This window comes from Wyeomyia smithii, chromosome 3 (genome assembly GCF_029784165.1).
Source record: "Wyeomyia smithii strain HCP4-BCI-WySm-NY-G18 chromosome 3, ASM2978416v1, whole genome shotgun sequence".
Taxonomy (NCBI): Eukaryota; Metazoa; Arthropoda; class Insecta; order Diptera; family Culicidae; genus Wyeomyia; species Wyeomyia smithii.
Window position 1 is genome coordinate 143,190,005 of NC_073696.1, and position 19,079 is coordinate 143,209,083.

Genomic DNA, 19,079 nt, shown 5'->3' on the forward strand with positions numbered 1-19,079 from the left:
ATTATGGACATGTTTGTTACACCTAAAAACATTCACATGCCAAATTTGGTTGTATTTGCTTGATTAGCTCACGACCTCTGCGAGATTTGTGTTTCATTTGTATGGGACCCCTCCCTTATAGAAGAGGGAGGGGTGTCGAACCATTATGTATATATTTGTTATCCCTAAAAACATTCACCTGCCAAACTTAATTTCATTTAGTTGGTTAGCTCTCGAGATGTGCAGAAATCTGTGTTTAATTTGTATGGAACCCCTCCCTCACAGAAGATTGAGGGGTGTCGAACGATTATGGACATATTTGTTGCCTCTAAAAACATTCACATACCAAATTTGGTTTCATTTAGTTGATTAGTTCTCAAGCGGTGTGAAATTTGTGTTTCATTTGTATGGAACCCCTGCCTTCCAGAGAAGGGAAGGGTGTCAAACCATTATTGAGATATTTGATGCTCTTCAAAACATCCAAGTGCCGAATTTGGTTCCATTTGCTTGGTTAGTTTTGTGCATAAATTTGTGTTTCATTTGTATGGGACCGCTCCCTTTCAGAAGAGGGAGGGGTCTCGAACTATCTTGATCACCTTTCTCGGCCCCTAAAACCCCTATATATAAAATTTCACGTCGATCGGTTCCGTAGTTTCCAAGTTTATATGGATCAGACAGACAGACAGACAGAGCTGCATTTTTAGATGTTTAGATTATTTTATCTTCTATTGGTATAGTAATAGAATGATTTGGAAAATTACAATTTAATAACCATTTATCGCAATCGATAGTACACTTGAAGTTAACTAGAAAGTCACGTCCTAGTATACCATCTGTCGGTATTGGAAATTCTTCAATCACTAACTGGAAATTATGAATTAGTTGTAGATTGTTTTCGAATTTGAGGATAGTTTGAGTTTCAGCGATGGTTTCCGTAACTCTTGCTGTAACTCCTGTAATTTTCAATTTTTCATTAAAATCTACTACACTCAAGTCGCTTTTTACGCGGGGGATACATGCCGCGTAAAAAAACCGCGTATATTCCGGAATCCGCGTAAAAAACCGCTTAAATTCCGGAATCCGCGTAAAAAAAAACAGCGTTAATTCTGCATTCCGAGTGAAGGGAAACCGAAATCTGCGCAAAAAAAAATACCGCGCAAATTCCGGAATCCGCGTAAATTCCGGAATCCGCGTAAAAAAACGTGTAAATTCCAGTATCCGCGTGAAAAAAACGAGTTAATTCCGGAATTCGCGTAAAAAAACCGCGTAAAAAGCGACCTTAGTGTATTTGCAATGGTGGAACTTTAGTCACCTTGAACAAGGAAACATCAGCTCCGCTACCTACAATAAATGTACATGTGACGTCGAGCACCCCTCGGCGTCCAACAGTGCCCAATAGATACGGGCGCATTTCGGGCAACAATGCAGGATGTGATTATCAAGAGACGTCATTGTTAGTGACGAGGCAGAATTGAACGATCAATCGAACAAGTGAAGCTAGTGCTGGAGAGCGTTTTCTTAAAGTGCATATTCATGTATATGGCAAGCTTATATTGATTTTAAGATTAGGTAGATACAGTGGAATAGAAAGGGTAACCTAGTTTAACCGTGAGTAGATTACTCGGTTCATTATAAAATGTTATAAAACTATATAATTATAAAACTTATTCTAGAATATTCATCTAACCTAAAATTACAATTCACATTGTCGAAATTAGTACGGAGGAGAAACTGTAAAATTGTAAGCTTACATATTAGTCTAAAACAATTATCTAAATGGCTAAAATAAATTAAATTTCAGTTAAAGCTGATCCAACTTGAACGGCGTTTACAAACGGGTCTGCTAGAGAAAACAGTTTTAATATCCTTTAAAATTTTACAGTTTGCACTTCCCTAAAGATGGCTAGTTACGGGAACGACTCGCAAGTGGAAAACAATTGTGCTTTATGTGCTCAACCCGACGAACATGACGATATGGTGGCGTGTGATTCTTGCCACTTATGGCACCACTATTCATGTGTAAAGGTCACTGCTAGTGTTCAAGATCGGAAATGGCACTGCCCCTCCTGCGAGCCCCTTTGCGAGAGCCGAACAAATAAAGTTCAAGAAAAGGATAACGAAAACAATTTTCCTAATTCTAACGTCCTAGGTGTCCAAATGAGGAGTGAAAAGTCTTTGGCCAATAGTAAAAGCTCTCGTAGATCTAAAAAGCTAATCGGGGAAAGCATAACGTCCAGCACACGTGTTCGCTTGGAACTGGAATTGAAAGCGGTAGAAGAACAACGCCTTTTGCAAGAAGAAGAGCTGGCGGAAGAAATGAAGTGGAAGGAAACGCAACGAAAACTCGAAGAGGAATTTCGTGAAAAGGTGTTGGCAATCGAAGCAAAGCGGATCAACGAGGAAAAAAGAGCATTGGAGCAGAAAATGGCAGATGAGAGGGAGTATAGAAGGCAACAGATGGCGATAAGAAAGCAATCGGCGGAGGAGAAAAACAAGCTTATTCAGCAGGCTTCCGAGTACAATAGCAGTCATGGTAGTATTACCAGTAGCGGTGTTAGTTTTACCAAAAGTAGGGACAAGGTGAAAGATTGGCTGAAAAATACAAACCAGCAGATAGAGGGAACAAAACAAGCTTCCACGTCAGCAGTTAAACCCAGCGCAGATCTAAATCAAGTAGTACCCTTAAATCGTGCAAATAAGAAAACGAACACTGTGATTAATTCGCAACTTCCAACCCCTAATAATGTCGTCTCTCAACATGGTGATGTTGTTAAGCCATCAGTTAGTCAGAGAGTACAAGAAACACAAAATCAAACGAATCAATTAAATAAACCAAACAATTATAGTAAAGAAACGTCAAATATAAGTGCTAGGTCGCGAGTGCAAGACTATGCTTCGGAGATTTGTTCCGCAATTGAATCTGAGAACAATTTCGATAGGAATAATTATGTTGATCATAGCCAATGTGGTCCAACAAATAGTCAGGTGGAATATGAGGCCAGTGACCAGCAATCGATTCAGCACAATCCAGATAAAATCCGGGATCGCAGGAATAATAACCTCGAAGGCCCAACGAGCCGACAGTTAGCTACTAGACAGGTTATCGGGAAGGATTTACCGATATTTTCGGGCAATTCAGATGAGTGGCCAATATGGATTAGCAACTTTCAACGGTCCACGACAAGTTGTGGATTTTCTGACGATGAAAATCTTATCCGCCTCCAACGCTGCCTAAAGGGTCCAGCCCTTGAAGCAGTACGAAGCCGTTTGCTTTGTTCGGCAGGTGTACCACATATAATTAAAGCCTTGCAGATGCGTTACGGACGACCAGAAACACTGATTCGTGCTTTGACGGAACGGGTTTGCAGGTTGCCACCACTAAAAGCCAATGATCTGGAGAGTATTATAGAATTCGGACTGGCGGTGGATAACTTGGTACAACATCTCAAAAACGTTGGGTATCAAACACATCTGTCCAACCCATCACTATTGCAGGATTTGGTAGGAAAATTACCGGTCGATTATCGTCTAAAGTGGGCAGCATTCAAAAGCGAAAAACAAGATGTGGATTTAGGTACGTTTGGACAGTTCATGTCTAATCTAGTCGAGCTTGCTTACAATGTGGCAGATGACATTCCTTGTGCAAAATCTCAAAAATCGAAGTATCGGGAAAGGTCGTTCGTGCACACTCATGCAGAGACAGGACCTTCGTTTAAAAATGAATTACACAGTAAACAGACGTTAACCGGAAGACTGCCAAAAAAACCGTGTGCAGTTTGCAATGCAGAAAGCCACCGAGTATCGGAGTGCATCAAATTTAAAGCGATGAATATAGACGGAAGGTTGAAGGCGGTACGTGAGTTCCGGCTCTGCAGGTCGTGTCTAAATTGCCACGGAAAGTGGCCTTGCAAAACAGCAAAAGAATGTGGAACGAATGATTGTCGCCTAAAACACCACCCCCTTTTGCACTCTCCGAGCACAACAGTACAGGCAGCCATATCGACAAGTCATCTGAGCGAGTTGAACACAATTAGCGGACCTTTTTTTAGAATTATTCCTGTTACACTATACGGAAAGAATTGCAAAATTGACATTTATGCATTTGTAGACGAAGGGTCACAAATAACTTTGTTGGAAGATTCGGTCGCAGACCAGCTGGGAATAGTGGGATCTACTGAACCGCTCAATTTACAATGGACCGGTAACATCAAACGCTGCGAACCCAAATCTAGGCGGATTAGTATGGAAATTTCTGCTTGTGGAACTTCGAAACAATATGTACTGGTGAATGCACGTACAGTCGGCGGATTGCTCCTTCCATCGCAAAGTATGGATTACATGGACATGTCAAAAAGATTTCCACACTTGCGTGGTTTACCTATCCATAATTATTCGAATGTGTCGCCAAAACTCTTGATTGGTCTTGACAACTTGAAACTCACCGTACCACTGAAAATACGGGAAGGAAAGTGGATGGATCCAATAGCCGCGAAGAGTCGTATTGGGTGGAGTGTTTACGGCTGCGCGACAGAGCCGCAGTCGACAGTTGTCTGTGGGTTTCATGTTGGAGGATGGACCGATCCAGAGCAAGAACTCAACCAACTAGTACGAGATTACATCACACTGGACGACGCTGGTGTAAAATATCCTTATGCTCCACAGGAGTCCGATGAAGATAGACGTGCTCGAATAATAATGGAGTCTACTACACGCAGAATCGATGGAGGCTTTGAAACGGGCTTGCTTTGGAAATGTAACAACCCGACGTTTCCGGATAGTTACGGAATGGCGTATAAACGGATGTGTTCTCTAGAAAGACGTCTCAGTAAAGAGCCAGTTCTTTATGATCGATTTAGGCAGCAGATTCGCGACTACGAAGTGAAGGGATATGCACATAAGGCTACAGAGAATGAAATTGCGACGACTGATCCTGCGAAATGTTGGTACTTGCCTTTGGGGATTGTACTGAACCCAAAGAAACCGAATAAGTTAAGGCTAATCTGGGATGCAGCGGCCACGGTCAACGGTGTTTCACTGAACTCTACATTGCTAAAAGGTCCCGATTTGCTGACAGGTTTGCCGTCGGTCATGAGCACCTTCCGGCTATATCGCTTTGCCTTAACAGGCGATATAAAAGAGATGTTCCATCGCTTTGTCATACGGACTCAAGACCGTCAGTATCTAAGATTTCTGTTTAGGGACAACCCAGACCAAGAGCCAGTGGTTTATGTTATGGACGTCGCTATTTTTGGAGCTTCGTGCTCCCCAAGTAGCGCTCAATACATTAAAAACGTGAACGCCAAAGAATTCGAAGCAAATTTTCCACGAGCAGTAGCAGCCATCGTTCATCGTCACTACGTAGATGACTACTTAGACAGTTTCGGGACGTCGGAGGAAGCCATCAAAGTTGGAAAAGAGGTGAAGAAGATTCATGCATACGGCGGATTCGAAATCCGAAACTTCTTGTCGAACGATCCTGCGATTGCAGCTCAAGTAGGAGAAGAATCATCTGCAGTTGAAAAAGAGATCCGATCGGAAAAAGATGAGCGAATCGAATCAGTACTGGGCATGAAGTGGATACCGAGCAGTGATACTTTTACCTATACAGTTGCCCTTCGAGACAACCTCAAACACGTACTGGAGAAGTCTCATGTTCCGACTAAACGGGAAGTCTTACGAACCGTGATGAGTTTCTTTGACCCATTGGGACTGATTTCGTTTTTCCTGATTCATGGGAGAATTTTGATGCAGGATATATGGGCGGAAGGTATTGGATGGGACGACAAAATAACCGACAAGCTGAGAGTGAAATGGAGAGATTGGATCGATCTCGTTCCACAACTGAACGATATAAGAATTCCGAGATGCTATTTTCTGGACGCTGTTGAGGAAACGTACTCATCTTTACAAGTTCACGTCTTCGTTGACGCAAGCAGATCCGCCTACGCTTGTGCAGTATATTTTCGAGTGGAAACGCCACATGGGCCGGAGGTTCAGCTTGTAAATGCAAAATCAAAGGTAGCACCGTTGAAAATGCAGACTGTTCCACGGCTTGAACTTCGAGCTGCTGTTCTAGGATCTCGTCTACTTCATAGTGTTTTATCAATGCATGCTCTCCCAGTGGTAAAGCGTGTACTGTGGTCTGACTCTAGCACCGTGCTCGCTTGGATTAGATCGGACCAGCGACGATATCATCAGTATGTGGGGTTCCGAATTGGAGAAATTTTAACATTGACCGATGTTAGTGAATGGAGAAAGATTGGCTCGTCGTTGAACGTGGCTGACGATGCAACTAAATGGGGTTCCGGTCCAAGAATCAGCTCAGACAACCGATGGTTTCACGGACCAGATTTTTTGAGGCAACCTGAAAAATGTTGGCCAGGTAAGGATGAACCAGTTGCTCCAACGAATGAAGAGCTTCTTGTTTGTAATGTACATTGCAACATACAGGAACCATTGATCGATACAAACAGGTTCAGCACATGGGTTAAGCTTCATAGAAGTGTGGCTTATGTACTCAGATTTGTCAAAAATATTAAATCCTTGAAAAGGAACAAAATGTTGGATGTCGGATATCTGACACAAGATGAATTGATGAGCGCGGAACAATTATTATGGAGACAAGCACAGAGAGAGATATTTGCATCAGAGATAAGCATTCTAGAAACAACCATGGGAGAACCTGAAGATAGACATCGAATCCTGCCAAAGTCTAGTGCAATCTACAAGCTTTGGCCGTTCATGGACAAGAACGGAGTCATACGCAAACGTAATCGGTTGGGCAACGCAGAATGGATACCGTATAAGACCAAGTACCCGGTTATATTACCGAGCAAACATCCAATCACTTTTCTTATAGTCGACTCATTCCATCGTCGCTTTCGTCATTGCAATCGGGAAACCGTCGTGAACGAGCTGCGGCAACTTTACGAAATCCCAAAATTAAGATCACTGGTTACAAAAGTTTCGGAAAGTTGTATTTGGTGTAAAGTTCTTCGTGCACATCCAAGCCCGCCACCAATGGCACCGTTGCCAAAAGTCCGATTGACGCCATATATACGGCCGTTCACTTACGTAGGAGTTGACTATTTTGGTCCAGTGCCAGTAAAGCTCGCTCGAACCATCGTCAAGAGGTGGATAGCTCTTTTTACTTGCCTGACTATTCGCGCTGTGCACCTGGAAGTTGTTCACAGTCTATCGAAGGAATCTTGTGTCATGGCAATAAGAAGATTCGTATCCCGACGTGGTGCACCGGCGGAGATATTCAGCGATAATGGGACAAATTTTCATGGAGCGAACAATCAACTGAAGCGCGAAATAGAAGACCGAAACAATCATTTAGCTGCGACCTTCACGAACACAACAACTCGTTGGAATTTTAACCCACCAGGCGCGCCACATATGGGAGGTGCGTGGGAACGAATGGTTCGCTCAGTGAAGACTGCAATAGGCACCATACTGGAAGCCCAACGACGTCCAGATGATGAGATTCTGGAGACCGTGATCATTGAAGCGGAGGCGATGATAAACACGAGACCGTTGACGTACATTCCTCTGCAATCAGCCGATCAGGAAGCTTTAACCCCCAACCATTTTCTTCTGGGTAGCTCAGATGGAGTTAAACAGCATACCGTTATGCCTACGAATTATCGAACAACTTTGAATAGCGGATGGAAACTTGCTCAACACTTGTCGGATGGTATATGGAAGAGGTGGATCAAGGAATATTTGCCGATCATATCGAGACGTTCAAAATGGTTTGAAGATGTAAAGGAAATCGAGGTAGGAGATCTGGTGCTGATTGTGGATAGTACTGTACGGAATCAGTGGATAAGAGGCAAGGTGATCAAAGTCGTCAAAGGAAAGGATGGACGTGTCCGACAAGCCTTAGTGCTGACAACTAATGGAATCGTCAGACGACCGGTTGTTAAGTTGGCGCTGCTAGACGTCGTAAGAGAAGGTAAACCGGAAGAAGATTGACTAGATGGTTTACGGGAGGGGGAATGTGACGTCGAGCACCCCTCGGCGTCCAACAGTGCCCAATAGATACGGGCGCATTTCGGGCAACAATGCAGGATGTGATTATCAAGAGACGTCATTGTTAGTGACGAGGCAGAATTGAACGATCAATCGAACAAGTGAAGCTAGTGCTGGAGAGCGTTTTCTTAAAGTGCATATTCATGTATATGGCAAGCTTATATTGATTTTAAGATTAGGTAGATACAGTGGAATAGAAAGGGTAACCTAGTTTAACCGTGAGTAGATTACTCGGTTCATTATAAAATGTTATAAAACTATATAATTATAAAACTTATTCTAGAATATTCATCTAACCTAAAATTACAATTCACATTGTCGAAATTAGTACGGAGGAGAAACTGTAAAATTGTAAGCTTACATATTAGTCTAAAACAATTATCTACATGGCTAAAATAAATTAAATTTCAGTTAAAGCTGATCCAACTTGAACGGCGTTTACAAACGGGTCTGCTAGAGAAAACAGTTTTAATAGTACATTTGCAGTAAGTCATTTGGACATGCAAGGACACAAAGATAACTGCATTTAGGTTTATTGTGTATATTGTTGTGGGAGTGTAACTTTCATTTGAACCAAGCGTCGTTCGAACACTTCTCTGCGACAGAGCAAACGCGGTCTGTTGTGTTCACCACTACTGATGCAACGCCTTGCGTAAAAATGACATTTTTGGTTCATGCTCATTGTTGAACGAAGCTGATGGCAACGAGAGAAAACATTCATTGAGCATGAGCATGAGCATGATTGACCGTCCGCGGTTGCTACTCCGTTATTGCCAGATCAGTCGTTCTTACACAGAGAACCAACGGATGATGCTTTGTGTAAAAACTGGTGACCTTGATCTTTTTTATTAGGCAATACCAGCGCCGGCCGCATCCGAATGCAGGTCAATGAAGGAGTGAACTTCCGTCAGACCCTGATGCTAACCGTAAGATTTTGTCAGATGGTAGCTTGGCATGCCTGCTAACTTTCTAACATGGTACGGTGATAGGTATTTTTCATGTTCATACATCACCAAGAGCATTTCCGCTGTGCCTCTGACAAAATTCACACCTTTTGCCCCATAACTTCCGTCAGACCCTGATGCTAACCGTAAGATTTTGTCAGATGGTAGCTTGACATGCCTGCTAACTTTCTAACATGGTTCGGTGATAGGTATTTTTCATGTTTCATACATCACCAAGAGCATTTCCGCTGTGCCTCTGACAAAATTCACATTTTTTGCCCCATAACTTCCGTCAGACCCTAATGCTAACCGTAAGATTTTGTCAGATGGTAGCTTGGCATGCCTGCTAACTTTCTAACATGGTTTGGTGATAGGTATTTTTCATGTTTCATACATCACCAAGAGCATTTCCGCTGTGCCTCTGACAAAATTCACATTTTTTGCCCCATAACTTCCGTCAGACCCTAATGCTAACCATAAGATTTTGTCAGATGGTAGCTTGGCATGCCTGCTAACTTTCCAACATGGTTCGGTGATAGGTATTTGTGTGGGCTGAATAAACCACAGTGTAATATGTGCTGAGCTTCCGCTAGTTCAATATTGTGGAAAGCTGGATGTGATTGTAGTCTGCTCAGCTGGCCATGAGCTACGCGAGCCACCGTGACACGGGCTATTCTATCTTCATCGGTCACCAAGGTAAGACGTGTTTTACAGTAGCAGCGCTGGTGATTCCTAAGTAGCTAACAGAACTTCACATTGGCGATCCTGCCAGGAGTGCTCATTCGGACAATGCAGAACTTTCTTTTTTGTATAATATTATGTATTCAATAAAATAAAAAATTTTTAATTTTTTTATTTCCATGGAAACGGGAAAATAACTGAGAAAGTACTTCAAATGAAGCGGATCGGGACGACCGCTATATGAAAAATGCTGATTTTGAGAATGACTGAAAGTCTGCGTGTGTCGGGAGACCACAATCGATTAAACTAAAGCGAGTCGGGACAACCGCTTCGATAAATTCACGCATGAAAGTTTTAGTTATAAAGCGGAACGGGACGTCCGCAGCTGGTACCCAGCGAAGAACACACATTTTTCGAATGACGCGAAAATGTGATCTGTTATGTGCGTAATTTTAACCCTAACCAAAAAAAAACCCGCAATGTGCTAATTTATGTAGTAACATTGCATTTACAGTAACAAGGCGATCTAAACAATACTTCTTCGAGGCAATGGCGTGCAAGAAGCGATATATCCTGGCAGCGAATATCGCTGAGACTGACGGCAGTGACATAGAGCTTGCCCGATTCGTAGAGGTACGCTCAGACGAGCCCGGAGCTGAAATCCATTCAGCCAAGAACCGTGAGCCGGACGAACTAGACGTATCCAAGCGGAGCTCTACTGACACAAATGACAGTGAAGACGATTCCAAGCGTAGTTCCAGTGACGAGAGTGACGAAGAGGAGGATATCGAGTCCTGTGCAAACAACTTAATCTCAGGATCAACTGGTATCGACACTCAAGATAATCAACAGGCCATTTCGAGGACAAAGGAGAATCGACAGAGCAGCTCACCCGTTAAAGATAAACCGCAAGGTGCACAGGAGAGGTTGGTACCAAAAAAGAATCCACCAGAAACTCTCGAACGACCAGTTGAAGTGCATCCGGAATCATCAAACGATCGGATGGAGCGTATGGAAAAAGTTTTAGCAGACATGAGTACGGCCATAACACGATTGCATTCTTACGACTTGCCATCGTCATCGCGTTTTCGGACTGAAACAACGTGGAATTTCCCACGCACATCGATCTGTACCGAAGCAACTCCAACAACTATTCGTTGGGATAATATCAAACCGTTCCCTTGTGGTGTTCCCGCAAATAAAATGTGGGAGGAGTGGAACCGATATATTGACAATTTTGAGATTGCCGCCTCCTTGAGCAACGCCAACGACCCCTCCAGGAGGACGCAACTACTGTTCCTGTCTATGGGACCCGACTTGCAAGAGATCGTTCGTGCAGCCAAATTATGCCATCCAAGATTGGAGGACGGAAATTGCTACAAACTTTTCATAACAAACATAACCGATTATTTCCGCGCCATGACGGATACGGCGGCCGAACATGAGGCGTTTTCGCGCATGAAGCAGAATGCTGGCGAGTCCGCAGTTGCTTTCCACGCACGCCTCATGTGCAAGATGAGATTGTGCAATTATAGCCCTGAAGATCAGGACCGTTTCGTGCGGGCACAGCTTCTGAAAGGGTTGAGGAACAAGGAAATTGTTAAAATAGCCAGAACGTATGGACATGAAGCGAACTTCATAGTACAAGCTGCAACGCGCGACGAAGCATATGAAGCGGAAACTTCCACTGCAGAAGCAAATATATTCGAAGTAACCAACCGAAACACCTCGACCCGAACCGCAAACCATGAATGCAACAGGAAGCGCAGGAGTTTGAGTGAACGTTATAGTACAACACTCACGAAAAGTCGCCAGCAAAACTATGGACAAGGTCGACGCTCTCGTTGTACGAAATGTAATTTGATGAGTCACAGGCACGGCATTTGTCCGGCTCTTCAGAAGAATTGCAGCAATTGTCATAAGAGTGGTCACTTTGCGGCGGCATGCCGGAATAGACGCGTACGTGCTATCCAATTTAAGCAAGACGATCTAGAGAGTGAACTTTCCGAGGTTGAGACACAGGAAGTAACTCAACAGGTACTAAAGAAATAGATCAAATTAGGGCTGTTGTTGAATTAAACAAATGATACCATTGAAAAAAATTCGTATTTTGTTTTCTTTTAGGGTGTTAATGTACTCTCTTTGGATGACGTCTTGATAGAATGTAGTTTGGGATCATCGAGCTCGATCCAGTTTTTAATTGACTCTGGCGCTGACGTGAATATCGTTTGCGGACAGGATTGGGAATGCTTGAAGCGTGAGCTTAACTCAGGCAAAGCGAAGATTAAGATGGTTGAAATGCCCAGCAGGGGGATACACGCGTATGGTTCTACAGACCCAATGATTGTCGAATGCTCGTTCAAAGCCAAAATATCTGTAATGAACGCTATCAAACCATCAGTTAAGGCTACGTTCTATGTTATATGCAAAGGTCGTAGGTCGCTCTTAGGCCGTTCAACAGCGAATGATTTAAGAATACTACAGGTTGGGTCAGGTGTCAATAATTGCGAAATCTTAGATGACAACAACGAGAACAACAAGTTCCAAAAGTCCAAAGTCCAAAAATGCCTGGAGTCACGGTCAAGTTTAGTGTAAATAAAGCGATCGCCCCGGTAAAAAACGCGTACTATAATGTACCAGCTGCATACAGGGAAGCAGCTCGACAAAGGCTACATGAGATGGAATCGCGTGGAATAATCGAGAGAGTTACCTCGGCGCCCAGCTGGATCAGCGGAATGTCTGCTGTTCCGAAAGGAAAAAACGATTTCAGGCTCGTGGTGAACATGAGGGCTCCAAACAGAGCTATTAATCGAGAGTATTTTCGTCTTCCGCTTGTCGAGGAAATGAAGGTTAAACTCTATGGAGCCAAGTTTTTCTCGAAACTTGATCTCAGTAACGCGTTTCACCACCTTGAACTTTCAAAGGAATCTAGGGACTTAACAACATTTTTAACGGAAGATGGGATGTACAGGTTTACCCGCCTGATGTTCGGAGTGAACTGTGCTCCTGAGGCATTTCAACGCGAGATGATGCGTATATTGAAGGACGTAGGCAATATCATCGTCTACATAGACGACATTCTAATATTCGCACAGACACTGGAAGAGCTTCATAAATCTGTGGCAAAGGTGCTTAAAATCCTGAAAGAAACTCTCAACACCGGGAAATGTGAGTTCGACAAAACTAGAATTAAGTTCCTAGGTCACGAGCTAGACGCTGAAGGTTTCCATATAGAGGACGAAAAGATCAGCAGCATCTGTAACTTTCGAGAACCATCCACTCTTTCGGAGCTGAGAAGCTTTCTGGGACTGGCTTCGTTTGTCAGTCCATACTTACAGAACTTTGCAAACAATTCGAGCGCTCTGTGGGCCGCTACAACATCAAAAACATGGTCTTGGGGACAGAAAAAAAAGAAAGCATTCAATCTGATTCGACAGCAAATCGTAGAATGCACAATTGCCCTAGGTTATTTTTCTGAGAAAGACAGAACGATTCTTTATACCGATGCATCACCGGTAGCCTTGGGAGCCGTATTAATACAAGAAAGTAACAAACACTCTCCACGAATAATCAGCTTCGCTTCAAAAACCTTGACTACGACTGAGCGGAAATATCCCCAGGATCAGCGCGAAGCACTAAGTGCAGTATGGGCCGTAGAACATTTTTCATTTTTTCTGCTCGGTAGGAATTTCACTCTACGTACAGACGCGCAAGGCGTGGCGTTCATTTTAAATCGGTCTAGAGAAGATTCGAAACGGGCACTAACCCGAGCCGACGGATGGGCGCTTCGTTTGAGCCCGTATAATTACGATGTAGAATATGTTCGTGGGAGAGACAATATTGCAGACTCCTCCTCAAGGCTGTACTGTGGCGAAGATGCTCCATTTGATGAGGATGCAAGCCCGTGGGAGATCGCGCACCTACAGGCGAACAGAGTAGAATTCCTCACAGAACAGGACATCAGAGAGGCCACCGCAACTGACGAAATGCTTCAAAACGTGTCGAATGCTTTATCTTCAGGAAACTGGTCTAAAGATGTGAGAAGGTATCAGGCGGTAGAGAAGAACTTGACAGTAGAAGATGGCATTTTAATCAAGACAGGATGTGCTGTGATACCTAAATCACTCCGAACAAAGGCTTTGGAAGTTGCTCATATAGGTCACCCTTCAACAGCCAAAATGGAGAGCATCGTAAGGCAGCGTATATGGTGGCCCGGAATCTCGCAAGACGTAGAAAAATGGGTTGAAGGATGTAGAACGTGTGCCATCAACGGAAAACCAGAAAAACGAACCCCGATGGAACGAATTTTTATACCTAAAACTGTTTGGGAAACAATAGCCATGGACTTTAATGGTCCTTACGTCAAGTTCGGTGGTATTTTAATCCTAGTAATTGTGGATTATCGGTCTAGGTACGTTTTTGCCAGACCTGTGAAGTCTACCAGTTTCGAGTATACCAGGAAGGTACTTGAGGAGATTTTCGAGAAAGAAGGTTATCCTAAGTGCATAAAAACCGATAATGGACCACCATTCAGTGGGGACGATTATAAAACTTTCTGCGCCCAGCGAGGAATCAACACGATCTACTCTACTCCTTTATTCCCGCAACAAAACGGGTTGGTAGAATCGTGTATGAAAATTATCAATAAAGCAATGATAGCAGCATCAATCGAAAATACGAACTACATAAAAGAATTACAACGAGCAATCAATGCGTATAACGCTGCGGTGCATAGCGTAACTAAGGTGCCACCGGAGGAAATCATGCTTGGTCGAAGAGTAAAACGTAGTCTTCCTCTTCTACGGCACAGAAAAGCATCGTTTGACGAAGATATTTTGGAGAAATCTGACCGGGAATCAAAGCTTTCGAGTAAACTTCGCGAAGACGCCAGACGTGGCGCACGAAAATGCAAGGTAAAGCCCGAAGATATGGTCATTATTGAGCGACACACACGTGCAAAAGGCGATTCTCGTTTCAATCCAATACATTATAAAGTGATGGATGAAAAAAACGGCAACTTAACTCTGAACGATGATGACGGACATGTGTTAAAACGGCATGTCTCCCAGACTAGGAAGATATCCGTTTGGCGCAGCAGCAGCAAATCCGAAGACACCGGTCAACCTCGCCAGACTTTCACAGAACCGATCAAGATCACAGACATGACAGAGACCGCAACGACATCGCGAGCGCTCCGTAAGAGAAAGGCTCCTTCATATATGAATTAGACTAATCAGTGAAAAAAAAAGAAAAAAAACATATATGAATAATAATAATCCGCTAGAGCATACGCAACGATATTAAAAGGGTTAGTAATAAAAATCATTCAGTTCATACCTGGTTTCTATATCTCTTAATAAAAAAGTTATCGACGAACGCTAGCCAAAAATAAAAATTTTAAAATTGTGGCGCAACAGTCTCTAGTGAGTAAGGGAGATGTGTGGGCTGAATAAACCACTGTGTAATATGTGCTGAACTTCCGCTAGTTCAATATTGTGGAAAGCTGGATGTGATTGTACTCTGCTCAGCTGGCCATGAGCTACGCGAGCCACCGTGAAGCCTGTATCAGACTAACCGTCGTAGCGGTCAACCGCTACCGTTCCGTTCTTTTTCGACCAATCAGAACACAGCGGTCGACCGTCGCTTGTTGTTGTTGCAAAAAATAGAATTACTTCTATTTTTGCCGCCAGCCGTTCTCAACGGTTGGCGACTGCTGTCATTGACATGGCGAAGGCAAACGAATCTCTTCACACCTACACAAGATCACATATAGAGACTTGACAAATGAAAATGTGTGCTTCTCTTTTTGGCACACACGACAGCCAGTCAAAACATTGATAGCACCGGCAGCGCTGGTTGGCGATGTCAATTTTCGACCAACGCACACTGGCAAAAATGAACCCAAATTCCCACTAATTAAAAGCCGTTGGACTGGATACCTTAAATATAGCATTTCTTATGTAAAATTGGACAATAAATCGATAGGTGATATTTTCATTCTGTGCAGGCCACGGAAAAGAGTCTATATTTCCAAAAATACTCAAAAATAGGGTGAAAAGAGGCGAAAAAGATCATTTCCCGAGCCTTGTCCAAAATAAAACCATCGCCAATCAATTTGTTGACCAATTTTACATAAGAAATGCTATATTTAAGATATCCAGCCCAGCGGCTTTTAATTAGTGGAAATTTGGGTTCATTTTCGCCAGTGTGCGTTGGTCGAAAATTGACATCGCCAACCAGCGTTGCCGGTGCTATCAATGTTTTGACTGGCTGTCGTGTGTGCCAAAAAGAGAAGCACACATTTTCATTTGTCAAGTCTCTATATGTGATCTTGTGTAGGTGTGAAGAGATTCGTTTGCCTTCGCCATGTCAATGACAGCAGTCGCCAACCGTTGGGAACGGTTGCCGGCAAAAATAGAAATAATTCTATTTTTTGCAACAACAACAAGCGACGGTCGACCGCTGTGTTCTGATTGGTCGAAAAAGAACGGAACGGTAGCGGTTGACCGCTGCGACGGTTAGTCTGATACAGGTTTGACACGGGCTATTCTATCTTCATCGGTCACCAAGGTAAGACGTGTTTTACAGTAGCAGCGCTGGGTGATTTCTAAGTAGCTAACAGAACTTCACAGTATTTTTCATGTTTCATACATCACCAAGAGCCTTTTGCCCCATAACTTCCGTCAGACCCTGATGTTAACCGTAAGATTTTGTCAGATGGTAGTTTAGCATGCCTGCTAACTTTCTAACATGGTTCGGTGATAGGTATTTTTCATGTTTGATACATCACCAAGAGCATTTCCGCTGTGCCTCTGACAAAATTCACACATTTTGCTCCATAACTTCCGTCAGACCCTGATAAGATTTTGTCAGATGGTAGCTTGGCATGCCTGCTAACTTTCTAACATGGTTTGGTGATAGGTATTTTTCATGTTTCATACATAACCAAGAGCATTTCCGCTGTACCTTTGACAAAATTCGCACCTTTTGCCCCATAACTTCCGTCAGACCCTGATGCTAACCGTAAAGTTTTGTCAGATGGTAGCTTGACATGCCTGCTAACTTTCTAACATGGTTCTGTGGTAGGTATTTTTCATGTTTCATACATCATCAAGAGCATTTCCGCTTTACCTTTGACAAAGTTTGCACCTTTTGCCCCATAACTTCCGTCAGACCCTGATGCTAACCTTAAGATTATGTCAGATGGTAGCTTAGCATGCCTGCAAACTTTCTAACATGGTTCGGTGATAGGTATTTTTCATGTTTCATACATCACCATGGGCGCAACTACGGGGGGGCTGAAGCCCCCCCTAGAATTTCCCAGAGAATGATTGTATTCAATATATCTACATTCCATATTTCTTATCAGAGCATCAAAATCAACACAAATTGAGATGTCGTCATTCATTGGCTAAGAACTAGTTCTGCACCCAGAATCGATTCTCAACCCTTGCTCTCTTACTCACCTTACCAGTCAGACGAGAGCTGTAATAACTCGTGCTGTATCAAGAAGTCGCCAGTTTACTTGGTTTTGGGCTGTGTTTCACCAGTTCCCCAGACGTCTCATCACTCGCAAGTCTCTTTCGATCTGGTCGAGCCATCATGCACGCTGCGCCCCTTAATTTCTTGTGCCGGTAGGGTTGCTGAAGAGAAGTGATTTCACAGGGTTGTCGTCCGGCATTCTTACGATGTGACCGGCCCACCGCAGCCTGTTGTCTTTTGCCAGGTGTGCAATGGGGTTCTTTCCAAGCAGCGCTTGTAGCTCATGGTTCATGCGCTGTCGCCATTATCCATCGTCCGCTTGTGCCCCACCGTAGATAGTCACCTTCTGTTCGCCGATAGGCACCTTCTGTTCGAAAACACCAAAAGGACTTCCGTAGAGGACTACCGGTTATATCAGGGTTTTGTAGTTTTTTGTATCGTAGTGGTCATGTCCGATCATCACCGTGTTAGGTGCGTAGGTTCTTAATGTCTGAGAAGAACGGGCCGTCGTTGAGAACGTGGTCAATTTGTTTTGCTGCACGTTGGTCAAGGAAAGAAAGGACTGTGGACTGCTAATCCGCGGGAAGCTGCGAAGTTGGTGCATAGCAGGCTGTGCGGGCCGATAACCGGCTTATATAAGTCTTTCCTTCCGTTTATGTCCCCAACGACGATCTTGATGTCTCTACGCGAGCAGCTATCGTGCCTGGCGGCCACAAATCCACCGTACCTTCTCTCCTTTCAGTCAAAGCTCCTGGAGCGCAACGATCCGGGATCCGGGTAGTTAAGCGATCTACTGTTACATGTACTGAGCTTCTAATCGTCGTCCTTATTTCATCGGCTGGGTTTTGAATTCTTGATTCTCCGTAGTATGTTGATTTTAGTATGCTGCCTTACTAGGGCTGCGATGCCTAGTCTCGCGACGGAGCTGCCGCCTTAGATGTAGCTGGCAAGACACCGCATTTCATAGTTCAACCGTCCGGTCCGGATCAGTCGCTGTTTGAAACGCCCCTAGCCTGTGGGGTAGACGCGCAGACAAGCTGCTCTCTAAGGAGAACAACTACCCCTTCCTGTCAGCATACGACCAAGTCCCACCGGTTCACCGGTATTTCCTTGGTTGCTCGTATCCCAGTCGGTACCACGTGGAGGTAGTGTAGGTAACGACCTACCAGGATTGTGTGATATACTAGAACTCCAAACACAACCTGTACACGTTCATACGCGGAATCACCTAAAGAAAGATGAAAAGGGATTGATTTATTAAACTCACATTCTTTTCTTAAATACGACCCTGTGTAACTCAGAGCGGAGAGGCTTTCCCCTCCGTTCTTGGGCTACCGTCTATCTAGTTATCCTATTCTGGCCTATAACATTCCTTGGCCCGTCTCGTTCTTCACCCTTACTTTTTAGTACATTTGGCTGCACGCTCGACCGTTTTTACTCTAAATTGGGTAAATTTTGACTCAATTTCGTTAAAAGTGGATCTACCCTAAACAGAGTAACCATGTAGTTACTCATTTTTGAGTAGCATAGATACATGTCAAAAACTGAGTACTACTTACTCATTTAAAAAAGAGCCAAACTGCCCAAAGCCAAACTGAGTAACTGTTACTCAGTTTCGTTAATTCGACTTCCCTACGCAAAAGAAAACATTAGGAAATTCGGAAATTAAAATTTGAAAACAACATAAGAATAATCGTTAAAATGTTGTAGATTTATTTCCCATCAAGTTACCTAATTATTAATATTTTATATTATTACCATCTTTCGGATTGCTTCGCGTGAAAAAGCTACAACTCAGTAAAAGTATGATCGAGACAAAGCCCAGCACTAGGGAGAGCCCAAATGTGGATAAATCAGCGCTGTGTTTATTGTCCGGTGTTAGAGAGGTGCCCACGTATTTAACTTCAAGATTGCTTCCATCCGAGCTTCCATCGTACAAGGAACGAATTCCTTCTG

At 43.5% G+C, this 19,079-nt stretch overlaps 2 protein-coding genes across 2 annotated transcripts; both read left to right on the forward strand.

Annotated features, from left to right (window-relative positions):
• Positions 1-1,878: 1,878 nt before the first annotated feature.
• LOC129728627 (uncharacterized) lies at positions 1,879-7,959 on the forward strand. Its single transcript, XM_055687078.1, has one exon. The coding sequence runs from the start codon at positions 1,879-1,881 to the stop codon at positions 7,957-7,959; it is 6,081 nt and encodes a 2,026-aa protein (XP_055543053.1).
• A 4,246-nt stretch (positions 7,960-12,205) lies between these two features.
• On the forward strand, positions 12,206-14,869 carry LOC129728628 (uncharacterized protein K02A2.6-like). Its single transcript, XM_055687080.1, has one exon. The coding sequence runs from the start codon at positions 12,206-12,208 to the stop codon at positions 14,867-14,869; it is 2,664 nt and encodes an 887-aa protein (XP_055543055.1).
• Positions 14,870-19,079: the final 4,210 nt, after the last annotated feature.

Bases quoted from the DNA above. Each gene is read 5' to 3' on its own strand.
- LOC129728628 (XM_055687080.1), top strand. From the start codon at position 12,206: ATGCCTGGAGTCACGGTCAAGTTTAGTGTAAATAAAGCGATCGCCCCG.
- LOC129728627 (XM_055687078.1), top strand. From the start codon at position 1,879: ATGGCTAGTTACGGGAACGACTCGCAAGTGGAAAACAATTGTGCTTTA.